This window comes from Amphiprion ocellaris, chromosome 4 (genome assembly GCF_022539595.1).
Source record: "Amphiprion ocellaris isolate individual 3 ecotype Okinawa chromosome 4, ASM2253959v1, whole genome shotgun sequence".
NCBI lineage: Eukaryota > Metazoa > Chordata > Actinopteri > Pomacentridae > Amphiprion > Amphiprion ocellaris.
In genome coordinates this window covers 38,531,679-38,545,165 of record NC_072769.1, presented here as the reverse complement: position 1 = coordinate 38,545,165, position 13,487 = coordinate 38,531,679, and the positions used below count along the sequence as shown (strand labels likewise).

Below are 13,487 nucleotides of genomic sequence, written 5' to 3'. Positions count from 1 at the left end.
TTCTATTCTATTCTATTCTATTCTATTCTATTCTATTCTATTCTATTCTATTCTATTCTATTCTATTCTATTCTATTCTATTCTATTCTATTCTATTCTATTCTATTCTATTCTATTCTAAAAGCTCAATACAGTTTTAAAAAAATCCACTAAAATGCATTTTATTTTAACCCTTTCAAGTGACGCCCTCATGGACCAAACAGCACATGCACATATTCCTTTTGGCTTAAAATGAAAATGAAATATCCACCACAGCCAGAGATGCAAACACCAGTTTAGTCAAGCTGCAGTGCGGTGACCAGTCCACCCAGATTGTGGGTTCATCTCCAGAGGCGACTGATCTTGCATGCACAAATACACATGCACACACAGATGTGGACCAGTCGTATCAAACCACAATGACTGTTTTAGTTCCATCTGGCTCATGAGCTCGGTGGTTATCCTGCCAGGGAGGCAACAGACAAGACACAGAAAGAGATCAGGAAAGAGTGTCTCTCTATTTTGCATCCAACGGTATGAACAGCAGAAGAATAAAATAAAACACTGAGTAGAAGAGAACAAAACTATTTGAACTAGATGTACGTATTCATCTCAACATCAAAACACTGAGAGATGGATACCCCGGCGTGATGACCTTTTCATCACCTCAGCACTCACGATCCCTCTGAAAACACAGAATGCTGCTGTTACTCTGAAAGCACCAAAACAGCTCGACAGTGCCTCTCTGTGGGACATTAAAATATTGCGCTTTAGTGAAAATGTGCTTTCTATCTTGATTGCACGGAAAAACATTAGTGAGGCCTAATTACTGTTTTCCTTGCCGAAAAAAAGTACAGACGAAAGTGCATAAACATTTAACTGAAAAATGTTGGCACACAAAAACATGAAAGACATTGTGAAAACCATTGTGAAATATTCTACTGAATTTAAGGAATGCTGTCCTACTTAAGTGCTAACTAGCTAAATATTAATAATGTGGTTCTTTAAATTTGTTATGTATGAAGCCTCAGAAATCTGAATCTGTATGTTTGATATTGCCATCAGTGAACTGCAGCTTCACGGTGGACATGTGATATAAAACCACTCATCAGAATGCTAACAACATTACAGTTGATTTACATTACAGGGAGTAACTAATAATTGATCAAAAGACTACATAAGGTGAAAGGTGTTGCTCATGTACTGAAAAATGTACTATTACTACCTTATCCTATAGCGGCCAGCTAAAGAGTCAAGTGTATTTGTCTGCATTTTCTCCCCATGATGTCTATGATATATCTACTGTCACCTATTTAAATCTAGCATAAAACGAAATCAAAAATTCTGCATATTCCTTCTTACATTCAAATAGTCTAAACAACGATTAACTATGAGACAACAGCTGGATAAAACAAACAAAATAAAGCTTTTTGAAGAGCTTTTAATTAAAAGCCTTGTACAAGAAACACACAGAAAGCAACAACAGTAACAGGTAACATGACACTGAATACATAATCTGTACAATAAGGGTTTGCAAAACATGCTTCAGAAGTTCAGATACATTACAATGTCATCATTATCCTCCACCTCCTCGTCATTTCCATTAATACAATGTACATAATTCATATCAGCATAAAACCAGACAAAACTGCAGTCTTGACACAATAAAATCAGTTTTCCTTCTCATCAAACCCATATTGGACTATATAAAAAATGGCATTCAAATAAACAGCATCACATTGACATTATTATGCATATTTCAAAATAGTATTAAAGTACAGTACAAACGAAAAAAATAAATGCTTCAAAAGAACACATTTCAATCCATTAAGCATCTTATCCATACATTTAAACAAGGATCCTTCCTTTTTTTTTCCAATTAGTGCCAAGTACATCTAGCACTTCAAATTACATCACATATAAATGTAAAACAATTCAAAGGGGGGGGAAAAATAGGCTTAAAAAGTCAAACAATAAAATCAAGAGCCCTATTTGGTTGAAAGACAGGCCACTATGTTGAGTTGTGCTACCCCATATGACAAAGAAAAAGAAGGAAATAAAAAGAAAAACATTGCTATCAACTGTTGGAAAAACATCGCTTAGCAGCCTAATACCTTACACATCTACCAACTGCGACAGCCACTTCTATCCACCACTTAAAGATATTTAAGATATAGTAGATGAAAAAATCTATTCCAAATCGTGATAAATCCATTTGGAGAAGAAAACAAGCCTTTAGTTTACCATGTTTGTGGAAAATACAGGACTCTGTTTTCACTTTCAGTCAAGCAAGAATTAAAGTCCTGTCCTTTTTTAAAAAATACCTTAATTTAAATTTGATTTCAAAATCATTTTTCTTCATATAATGGATGTGTCATTTTGGAATAAATCCTTCCATGTGTAACCTATGAGAGTATTGAAACAGCATTGACAACAACTAGAACCATCCAGTACATGACAGGAGAGCAGGCAACGTCACCCTCTTGTGTTACCGACATAGGAGACGTGGCACTCAGAGCTTTTGGAAAACAGAAACCGATAAAAGTTATTACAGTTTGCTATAATGTAATCCTTAAAGTCATCAAGCTAAAGTCATGATTTAATGGAGTATTTTTGTTTTTTTAGCTGTTCTGTGTAACAAGAGCCAACTAGGACGAGGTAAACGTCGCCTGGAGTGCAGCTGGGGGTGAACGGAGCAGCTATAAGGCAACACATGCGGAAGATTTTAAAATATTATACCACAGAGATACATCAGAGTAAGAGCCGAGGTCTGGGAAGGTCTAAAAAGAGCTGGCAGCACCAGAAAAAAAAATCTGTGTATGAAGAGCCACGTTCATTTTAAGTACTTCTGATACACTTTAAGGTCAAAAACTTTGATCACTTTCAAGCTATTTGGGATTTCAATGAAAACAACCAGCAGTGAATGTGCACGTCAAAGCTTCGTGATCAAGAACTCGAGGGTGATGGATCAAACTTTCTGAGATCAAGCATCTTTTCTAACCATCAGGCTGCCTAACACGCTATCTGACTGTAATAAGATCGCGCTGAAAGACAGCGCACCTGGTGTGTTTGAAGAACATGACGGCACCGATGTCCTCTACGGTCAGAAGACGACAGGTCAGACAGTTTTGCCTCAATAAAAGGCAAAAGCAACAAGGCAGGAAATAAAATACTTGGTCCATTTGGGTAAGAAATATGAAGCGTCTGATGGATTGTCACCTAAGAGATTGATCAGAGAAGAACAGAATTGATACATTTATCAGCTGTGGACAATTTGTCTTGAGGTGATTTCCCACTGGGGAAACTAGCAGTAACAGAGGATATTTTCCATGTTTCTGGATAGAACAAGGTATCCTCTGGTCTAATTCCTCATCGTTCCTCTGCAAGTACTCAAGAGCACCATGTAATCTAAAGTAAGAACATTACAATGCTTTAAAAAATCTGGATTTAAAGCCAGCACATAAAAAACAAAGCGTCTTGCTCATATAGACTTAAGCATCGTGGACGACAACCTGCAACATGCTGTATTACGGTTTTGCGCCAATATCACACATTCTTGTGCCAAGAAAGGGGGAAAAAAAACAGCCAGAGAGAGCGGTTCAATCCCTGGATCCTTTCTCACCTCTGCACAGCTGACCAATCACAGAGTAAGGTGGACCCCCCACAGAACAGAAGGATAATGATGTGTGTCCTCCAGTTCCAGCACTAGCTCTATGGATGGCAAGAACACACTGTGAACCACGCTACATAAACCACTTGTATTGACACAAGTACTTGAGAACATACTAATCAAGAACAGTTACTGTAGCTAAAAGACTGACTGACAAGATTCAAGGGAACAAAGTGTGGAAAGCTCTTTGTTTTACCTGCTAAAGTTAAAGCTAAACAGACAAACTTATCCCTCGCTATTGATTTTTACAAGCCAAAACTGCCTGGATTCATGCTGGACAGACTTGAAACCACAGATTCAACAAACTACTCTTTTTCATTGGTGGCTTCAGCCTGAACTGTGTTCAGCTCATGGACCTTCTAGGCCTTGACAATTTGGGAAGTTACATGGCGCAATTCTAGCATACAGAGGAAATATCACAATTATTTTCCGGCCAGTTTAGAGTCTTGGAGGACGTTACAGAGCTGAAGGTGGTGGTGGGTTGTGAGAAAACAAGGCAAGTAAGGAAAGACCGCAAGGACAGCAATAACTTAAAAATCTATTGTTTTTGTATATTCTTTTGCAGCTTTTAAGGTTGTGCGTGCATATAAATACTTACTCACACTGTATATATATGCATGTGCGTTCAAGAGAGCATGAGGAAAAGGCCTTGAAAAATTGATGAACTACATAGAATAGGTTATATTTTGATGCAGTCAAGTGCGTTGCATTTACCTCGCTGTATCGATGCACGGTCTGAGAGTCCAACGGTGTTAAGTGCAAAAACACATCATCTCATTTATCATTAACAAGCTGGACTCCCAATCAGAGCAGGGGTCAGGAAATTGGCGTAACACCTGGAGGCTGTCGATAACAGCCTACAGAGCGGAGCACGGGTCAAAACAGTACGTTTCTTTCACATACATCAAGTGTGCTTGATAAAAGTTTACCCCTCACACCAGACGAGAGAGGGTTTCACTTTCAGGACAAATTTGTAGTGCACCAAACAAGCTAAACTGAGCATGTCTGAAGCAAGTGAAAGAAAACAGATACCATTTCCATTCAAGTCTGCTTCAAGGAGTCAGTGCTGTGCAAGTGGACAAAATATGGCAATTTAAATGACAAGGAGGGCGTATTAGCTGCCCCTTTTCGAATTTATACACTTCTTTTTAAAAAAAATATTCTTTTTTTTTTACTAGTCAATGGCTGGGCGGTGTTACCATTACATTACATTACATTTTATTAACTATTATGCAAGTATGGACAAACCCTTAAGATAAAGGTAGGGCTGAAGTGGCAACACTGGCATGATATTTTCTCTATCATCAATGGCATCTTCATAACATCTGACTGCCTATGGCTTCGCTGGGGAGGGGTCTTCGGAGGTGGTGACAGGAGGAGGGGAGGAGGCGTTTTCTGGGCTGGAGGAGGGAGAGGCAGGGCCGGAGGCAGGGGAGGGGAACTCTTTAATAGTGACGGTAACAAGGTTGGTGGTGACGTCTGTGACCACCACATCCTTGCAGCTCGGCGCCATTTCCGGGTGCCAGTCGGGGTCTCCCTCGGCGGGCACCCTCTGGGGTTCAGCAGGGGCAGAGCTTTGGTCCCCAGGAGCGACAGAGGGAAGCGTGGTGGGCGGCTGACGTTTAGCTCTGCGCTGCCGAGGATTTTTCCTTTCTCCCTCTGAGGACACCGAGTGGTCCTGGGCACCCTCCTCCTCTTCATCTTCCAAGGAAGAAGAGGGAGAGGAGGGGAGGAATGGAGATGCAGACGCCGCCGGGTTTCCATCTGAGGATGGGGCAGGAGCAGATAGCTTGGCGCTCTGGCCCTTCTGGGTCTCTGTGTGAGGTTTACTGGACTTTGCATCCTTGCTGGAGGGTGATGCTCCGGCGGCAGGCTGAGGCTGTGCGGCCGTGGCATTGGTGGGAGATTTTCCTTCGGACCCGCTGGAGCTGGAAGGAGAAGGAGGTGACTGGTACTGCGATGAGGTGGTGCGTCTGTCCCGAGCCACTGTGGTGGAGCATGAGCCTGGGTGGGAGTGGAAAGGCACAGGACCTCCACACTGCAGCCCAAATGGTTTACCATACATCGGGAACCCCAGCATCTTCAGAGGAGGCTGGAAAGGTCTATAGGGGGCCTCTCCCTTCTTCCCAATGATGCGATTGCGGGAAGGGATGTTCTGGCGTCCTGCTGTAATATTCCTACTTCCCGAGGCTGTGCCACCCCGACCTGGCTTATCAACGACCTTCAGATTGAGGATAATCCGACCTCTCTTGATCTCCCGGGGCTTGACTCTACGGTTCAGGATGCGGACGGTCTCAGAGAAGGGGGAGACGTGCATGCGGGAGGGGAAGCCACCAGGGTTGGAGAAAGTAGCCGCCATGGGGTCTGAGCGAGGCAGAGGGCGCCTGGACATCCGGTGGCAGCGGTGAATGTCTTTCTTCAGCTTGTGGGTGGCGGCAAGCGAGTTGAGTTTAGGAGAGGGAGCCACAGTCGAGGAAGATGAAGACGACGAAGGTAGATGATGAGGCAGGGCGGAGGAGGAAGAGGAAGCTGCTCGACTGGAAGTGGACGAAGAGGAACGCGGGGTGTTCTGACGGCTGCTTGAGGCTCGGCTGCTGGTCTCTCTTTTCTGTCCACGAGCCTGAAGGAAAAAAAGGATTTAGACACCATTTTCACAGAGCAAGATAGATTTTTACACCTCCCTAAACACATCTGGTAATGCCATATTGAAAAATCAGATTGCAAAATGTGTTTGTCATTTAGAAGTAAAACTGTCATGGTCTCAGTGTTAAAACTGATTAACAATTGGTTGAAAAAATATTGTGGCGTCATCACAACTATCTGATTGCAGTTATTATTCAAGCTGTGGTCATTTTGTGTAATTGTTACAATAGTTTCCATTCACCTGTATAAAACCAGCTTTACACAAAATGTCATCATCTGCTGCAATTTAATAACAACTGTTCACCTCATGGCATTTAACTTCTTCTCAGCTGCCTTTTGATGAGCATCTATTGACATTACCATAATGGATTTAGTTGCAAAGTCCAGCACAGCACCACCACTGTGGACACATTTTGGTTTTAAGCCAAATGAAAAAGGAAAGCTCAATAACTTGAAAGAGGAGATTTATCAGATTTGCAGCAAGAAGGTGTTGGTTAAAAGTGCCAATGCCAAGAATCAAAAACTAAGAGGCATAAAATTAACAGAAACAGGCAACTAAATCACTGATCACAACTATTTGTATGACAATTGTCAAATAAATATATTTTTTGATGGTGAAAGTTCTATCTAAAGCATCAATGAGTTACTATATAGTACATGTTGAGGTCATAGTCACACTGATAAATACTTTAGCCAGTAAAATGGTGTTGGGATAACAGTGCTATAACGTTAATGTAAATATTGGCTAGATTTGGCTAGAAATTATACATTTTTTTAGCCCTTAAGGGTGTGTCACCAGGAGTACTTAGCAGCATATAGATGGATTTGGACCTGAACATAAAGCTCAGCAACACAGTTACCTAGAACTGTGATTTTAAACAAAAATAGTCAAAGTGAGATCTCTGTATTTTTGTTCAGTTAATATTGCTAGTCTAAATAATCCTAAAGCTCCTGTGCAGCTGAAACTACAGCCTAGATTACAACTGGCTAGCTCACATGTCATGCTATGTAAGATATTATAGTCAGACTTTTTAAAGCTTCAGAAAGCACTTCTCTATGGCCTAAGGTTGCTGGCTTTAACACCTGTCAGCCTGCACTATGCCCACTTCACGAGTTAAAACACAGAAGCTGAGTACAAATGAAACCCTGCAGTGCTGACTTCTTTTCACACTATTTTATAAAGTTGAGACACACAGAGTGTAGCATGTTGTGAGAATAAGAATTAAAATATACTTCAAAAGATGGCCTGCTTCAAGTATGTTAACCCCATTCCTACTTTAACAACCACAAACTGAAACTTCAAGTTTCCTGTAACGCGCTGAAACCAGAACAAAGGTACTTATTTGACATAAATTATTAGAATTAATTTCTCAGTTTAGCTAAGCTGCATTTTTCTACCTGAAAATGACTCATTTTAAAAACGAACTAGCTTTACAATCACTGCTAAAGTGTCAGTGTCCATTAAATCCAACTTTATATACAGTAGCTCGTCCCTATTTGGAAACTTTAAAACAACCATCAAAAACTGTACCTTCATAACAAAGTTTTTGGGTTTCGGTCCCCGTTTCTTTGGCCCATGCAACTCTCTCTCCCGCTCCCTATAAAAAGAAAATGACAGTTAGAAAAGCAAAGAGAACAAAAGGAAACACTGAAGATAGGCTAAAAAAAGAACCAGAGAGTGAGAGCAAATATAACAAATCTCAAGAGCTGACAGCAATGAAAGCTGTGGGTGTGTGAAAGTAGAGCAAGCGGGGACAGAGAACATCTGAAGTTTGTACAGAGTTTGCTTGTCTGTCTGCTTGTGTCCGCTTTAGTTTCCATTTGATGTGTCATTTTAGTTTTTCCTGTCCATTTTAGTTTACTGTAAACATCTGCGTGAGTAGTACAAGTCTTTTAAGTGGCTTGGCAACAGACAGAAAGTTCAGATGCTCAGCTCAGATGGGCTTTTTTTTACTATCAGACATAGAAGAGGAGGAAGAAAATGAAGACATTAAAAGGAGACATGAAAGCAGGAGAAAACATGACCGTTTACGGTGAGATAAATGGGAGTTAACCTAAAATAATCCTGACCTGGGTCAAATTCTAGGCAAAATGTGCACAAAAAACACTCAGATTAAAAAAAAAAAAAAAAAAAAAAAAGGCGCATATGAACTCCCAGTGAACCAGCTTTACTCACTTTTGCTCAAAACCCAAAATCAGCCTGTCATCCAGAATATTCTCCTCTGGCTCCCAGGTGCTGTGCCTACAAGAGGATGGAGCAACATGATGAATTATACCACAAAGGACACCGTTTACCATCAGCTAATTTTACACCCCATCAGATATAATCCACATTCTCGGCTGATTGTGAGCACATTAAAAACGATGCAGACAAATGCTTCATTTTAAAGAAAATGTTGTGATGCGTGAACTGCAGTCATCATAAAGAGCAGCACTGACTTCATTGCCCATCCTTTCCATTTTACCAGGTATTCAATTCTTCCCTGCAAGAAAAAGAGACAGTGGATTACCAAAAACAGCTCACACATGAGAAGACAGATTTTGCAAAAACCCTGAAACCTCAAACACCTTTTTCAGTTTCCAGTAGTTTAGCCTTTAGTCATATATGCACATTTGTAAGAGTTTCTGTCCTTTATACACAACAGAGAAAAATTTACTACACGCCTTTCATGCAAAGCCACATCATTTTATATTTTAGTCTGAGATCAATTATATTCCATCAAAGAAATGCCATAAATTACAGCTGAGAACACTTCACTGTTCTCACTGGATACAAGCTCATTCTCACTATGGTTACAACAGAAAATACACCAAGTATCACGCATTTTCACTGTTTTTTTTTTTTTTTTTAAAGGACAATTCACTGCTAGAAAAAACAAGTATGATGAGATCATGTGAAACCTAATTTTGCTCTTGGAATGCCAGCATTTCACAAGAAGGGGTGCAACTCTTAAGTTCCAGCAGACATTTCAGAAGTGAGTGGAGGCCTGGTGGGCCTGCTGGTTAACTTTATATACTTCAGATGGCAGCCTGCCATAATTTATAGGGTCTCCTCTAGGATACAAGTCTTGCTGAAGTGATAATACACAGAAAACTATGAGAAGTCCTTCAGCAGCTGTGTAGATAGACTCCTCTCACAGCAGCAGTACATAAGTGCAAGGACTAATGTTTTGGCAACCATCTTTCACACCATGCAGAAGAACACAAGTCTGAAACAGCCTTTAATGTGGCTGCTCCCTACACCTCCACTACAGGCTGAAAAATGCACACTGTGACCGTATAGCTTTAGCTACCATTAGCTGGCAAAGAAATCAGGCCCCTCCATTTCATAGTTCAGCCCACATCCCATCGCCTGGACTGCCTTGTTCTGCAGCTAGCCCCTTCTTTGTGTCGCTGTTTTTATTGCCCTGCCAGTGCCTGGATATACGAGCCATGACTGATAGCCTCGCTAGTTAGCTCTCTGCTAGCTCTGGCTAGCAAACCAGAGGCCTCCGCAGCATAGCATAGGCGCAAGAAGACAGCCCGGAGCCTATGGACCGGAGCCGTGACGCGCCGTGCCGACCGCGGCCAACATCTGCAGCCAGTCAAAACACGCGGGACGGCGGCGGCTGGAGCTCACCTTGCGGACGCGGCGTTTCAGTATGGCTTCCGCGGCGAAAATGCGATCTCCCGCCGCCGAGGGCTCCATGTTTCATGCCCCAAACTGAGCTACCTGTCTCTGTTTGTGTCTCTCCTGGCGACGAGCTCCGCTGTCTGCTCGGGTCGACCACAGCCAAACGGTGTGAGAGGCAGCAGACACACACACATACACACATACACACACACGCACACACGCACACACTCAGCACTACGGCGGCGGCGGCGCGGCCAGCCTGCTGTGTCACGTGGCCGGGGTCAGCCCCTCTGGTCGCCCTGGCAACGATGAAGACACTCACGAGGATGCAAAGAACCGCGCGCTGCTTTGAGCTTTCACCAAATGATAGGAGGCGCCCTGATGACTCCTCCCTGAAACAGACAAAACTGTCCGAGTTTACAGCGATGTTAAGGGAAAGTAAGTTTACACATATGGTCAGTGTAGGCAGCACCTAGAAAAACAAACTCTGAACTCAAAACTCACCTCTTTCCGAGGCTCAGGTCAGGATTTCAAAAACACTAAGAGCATGACCTAGTAAGCAGGGTATGTTCCCACAGTATTGGCTAACATTACCAACAAGTTCCAATAATGTCTTAAAGAAAACATATTATCATAAAATAGAATAGAATAGAATCGATCTTGTCACTGTTACAGAAAACAATGAAAAACAGTTTAGTACTCTCCAAATAGCAGCATTAAAAATAGTCTATATAACACACCTTTAAAAAAACAACAAAAAACAAAATATATACATATGTGTATACATACACACACACACACACACACACACGCACACATATATATATATATGTGTGTGTGTGTGTGTGTGTATATACACACACACAACATAAGAGCAAAAGACACCTTAAGAAAATATATACAACATAAGAGCAAAATTGCACATGGTATGAATTGCACTGACAGAAGCATTGCACTTGTAGGTATGTTGTCATATTGTCATATTGTCATTATAATGCTCAAAGAACGTTTTGAGGAAATTTGTTGTTTTAAATAGTGTTCCTGTGACGTTAAAAGTGAGCTAAGGCAGAACATTTGAACTTTCAGAGGTTTTCTGGAGAATGTCAGATTATGTTACACGATAACAAAAGAAGAACATTCCCAAACCAACCTTAAAAAAATGCTTTCCAGATGTTATTCAGACCTTAAAAACCAAATGAATTTTCCTGTAATTTGATGCAATAGCAAAAGTAAAATATTTTACCTGCAGTACTCTCAGGATGTTCTCAGACAGCTGCTGTTAAACATGTTCTTCTATAAAACATTCCCTTAATGTTACATAATAACAAAGGAAGAACGCTCTGATGCAACATTCAAAAAATGTTTTAAGATTTTTTGGGGGGTTGTTTCTACATGGAACTTTATTCTGCCTTTCAGAATATTTGGGAACTAAAAGAAAACTACCCATGGTAAACATTACTAGAACTTTGCAGAACTTTCTCATAACATTACAGAATCAAGCCGCTTCCCAATCACAGATATCTAAATGTTTTAATTATTGATATTTATACATATGTTTTTTTCCCGTTAGCTATTTGTAAGATGTATAAAGTTAATATTTTTGCCTTTTTAAAAAAAAAAATTATCATGTTAATTTGTTTTTACTTAATGTTTTTAACACAGCACATACTGTATTTTGCCTTGCAGGTAATGGTATTTCTAATAACACTAATAGCGGTTCTGTTCAGCTCAAGTCGAGAGCATTGCAAACAATTATACCCATAGACATTGAATTGGAGCGTGCCCTGATGTGTACATTTACAGCCGCACATGGCAGCATTCTGCAACACCATTCTTAATCACATTCATAAGGGAATTAGACCAGCGTTACAAGCAAAAGAAGCCAGGGCCATGAAACACGAAGCAGCTAAATTAAACTCACCCATCATTCCCATCATCTTTACTTGTCTCAGCACTTTTCTGTCTATGACATGGCAAAATATTCTGGGAAAAGAACCTGTGACAGCTATGCTACAGTCCTCTGGAATGGCAATATTTCTTTTGTTTGATTTTCCCTTAGTTTGTACTTACTAACACAGTAATATGGATAATATATAACATTGCAACATTTAAAGGTCACATATGGTGAAAAATACCTCTGCTGAAAAAGGAAAGGATAGGGGAGCTTTAATGTAAGTGCCCCCCTAGTTGCTAAAATATCTAAATATAAAGTCTTTAGCTGAAATTTCAACAAAAACTACAGAAAAAATAGTCCTGTTTATCCGTGCATAAGCTGATTATGAAACAAGTTTGATAGTGATAATACCCTCTAGTGGCCATCATCCACAAAAAGCCCGTAGATGTCTTTCTCAAGTGTTTTTTTCTTTGTTTAAACTCCACACAAATATCTATGATGCATTTCCTGCCAGAGGAAAAGAATTTTGATTCAGGAAATGGGTCAAACGTGGAGGACAAAGGACAGATTTGGTCACACTGGTTGGAGAACTTACTGTTTTTTGTACTTCTAGAGTTTCAAGTTCCTTAATCTACTCTAAAATTCTCACATTCCAATGTTCTGATCTTTGACTGGAATGAGAATAAAGTAAAGGCAGCATTCCCTGTTAATATTCAGTTTAGGCATTCTAAAACTAGCGTTCAAGCACCTTAAGACAGGGTTGGGCTCATCCAACACCATCTGTTTTTGACAGCTACAAAATCTTTCCTGCCTCACCATTTCCTCAAATTATGACAGTAATCATGTCAAATCTCTGTTCTGAGGGCAAAATAAGGCAACAAAAACAATAAATTTTACCCAAGGATAAAGCATAAATGGTATTTACCTCCATTAAAATGTGGTCACACACACACAGACACTGCAAAACTACTCTTGTCACTCTCACATTGATTTTAAATGGAAAAAACTGTCAAGCAGAGTTAGTTACTGTTTTGTTTTTTTGGTTTTTTTGCAGACAGGTCTTATTGACTTTACTCAGCTTTTTGAGATTGTGTGAGTGAAGTAAAAGGCACTGATAGTATTACCAATTTTACACAAGGAACTGAATCTGAAATCATCTGAGTGACACAGTCATGTGATTTATTGGTGTTTTTTAATGGCTTTTGAACCAAAGACTGATTTATAACTGTATCTGTAGTTTTGTACAATATCACTGAACCATTCAGGAACATTTAGTGTAATGCTTATGTAGAGATGTAGTTGCTATTCACTGTTTAAAGTCACATGTAAGCAGCTTAACCCAGCTGGTGTGGTTCCTCTTGGTATACTCTATTCTATATGCCTTATATCTTGAATTTCTCAAATTAACATTTTTATTTCTCAATTAATTTGTGTATTTCTGTGAAGTTTTGTATATATTATAACAAGGTTCTTTCTGAGGTTGTGTGTCTGCTAGTGGAATTTCAGCTTGAATGAATGAATGAATGAATGAATGAATGGCTTACTTCGGTTACAAAATTGCAGTACAATAATTTCATTTTGTGCGTTCAGTTAAGTAAAAAATATTATACATTCTTACAGGAAACTTTTTTTCTCTCTTTCCTCCTCCCCTCCTCCTCCCACAAAAAAGAAAAAAGAAGATGAAAAAG

General features: G+C 40.2%; 1 protein-coding gene across 1 annotated transcript; it reads right to left on the bottom strand.

Annotated features, from left to right (window-relative positions):
• Window positions 1-1,404: 1,404 nt before the first annotated feature.
• On the bottom strand, window positions 1,405-10,201 carry cbx6a (chromobox homolog 6a). The gene is made up of 5 exons (XM_055009761.1): window positions 9,912-10,201; window positions 8,732-8,775; window positions 8,469-8,534; window positions 7,824-7,890; window positions 1,405-6,269 (listed from the first exon to the last, which is right to left on the bottom strand). The coding sequence occupies exons 1-5, from the start codon at window positions 9,978-9,980 to the stop codon at window positions 4,983-4,985; spliced, it is 1,533 nt and encodes a 510-aa protein (XP_054865736.1). The 5' UTR covers window positions 9,981-10,201; the 3' UTR covers window positions 1,405-4,982.
• Between the last annotated feature and the right edge of the window lie 3,286 nt (window positions 10,202-13,487).

What these genes read in the sequence shown, in the direction of transcription:
- cbx6a (XM_055009761.1), bottom strand. Translation starts at nt 9,980, where the DNA reads ATGGAGCCCTCGGCGGCGGGAGATCGCATTTTCGCCGCGGAAGCCATA. An exon ending in TGAAACGCCGCGTCCGCAAG is followed by an intron (nt 8,776 to 9,911) that starts GTGAGCTCCAGC and finishes TTTTTCTTGCAG; the next exon opens with GGAAGAATTGAATACCTGGT. An exon ending in TGGAAAGGATGGGCAATGAA is followed by an intron (nt 8,535 to 8,731) that starts GTCAGTGCTGCT and finishes ATCCTCTTGTAG; the next exon opens with GCACAGCACCTGGGAGCCAG.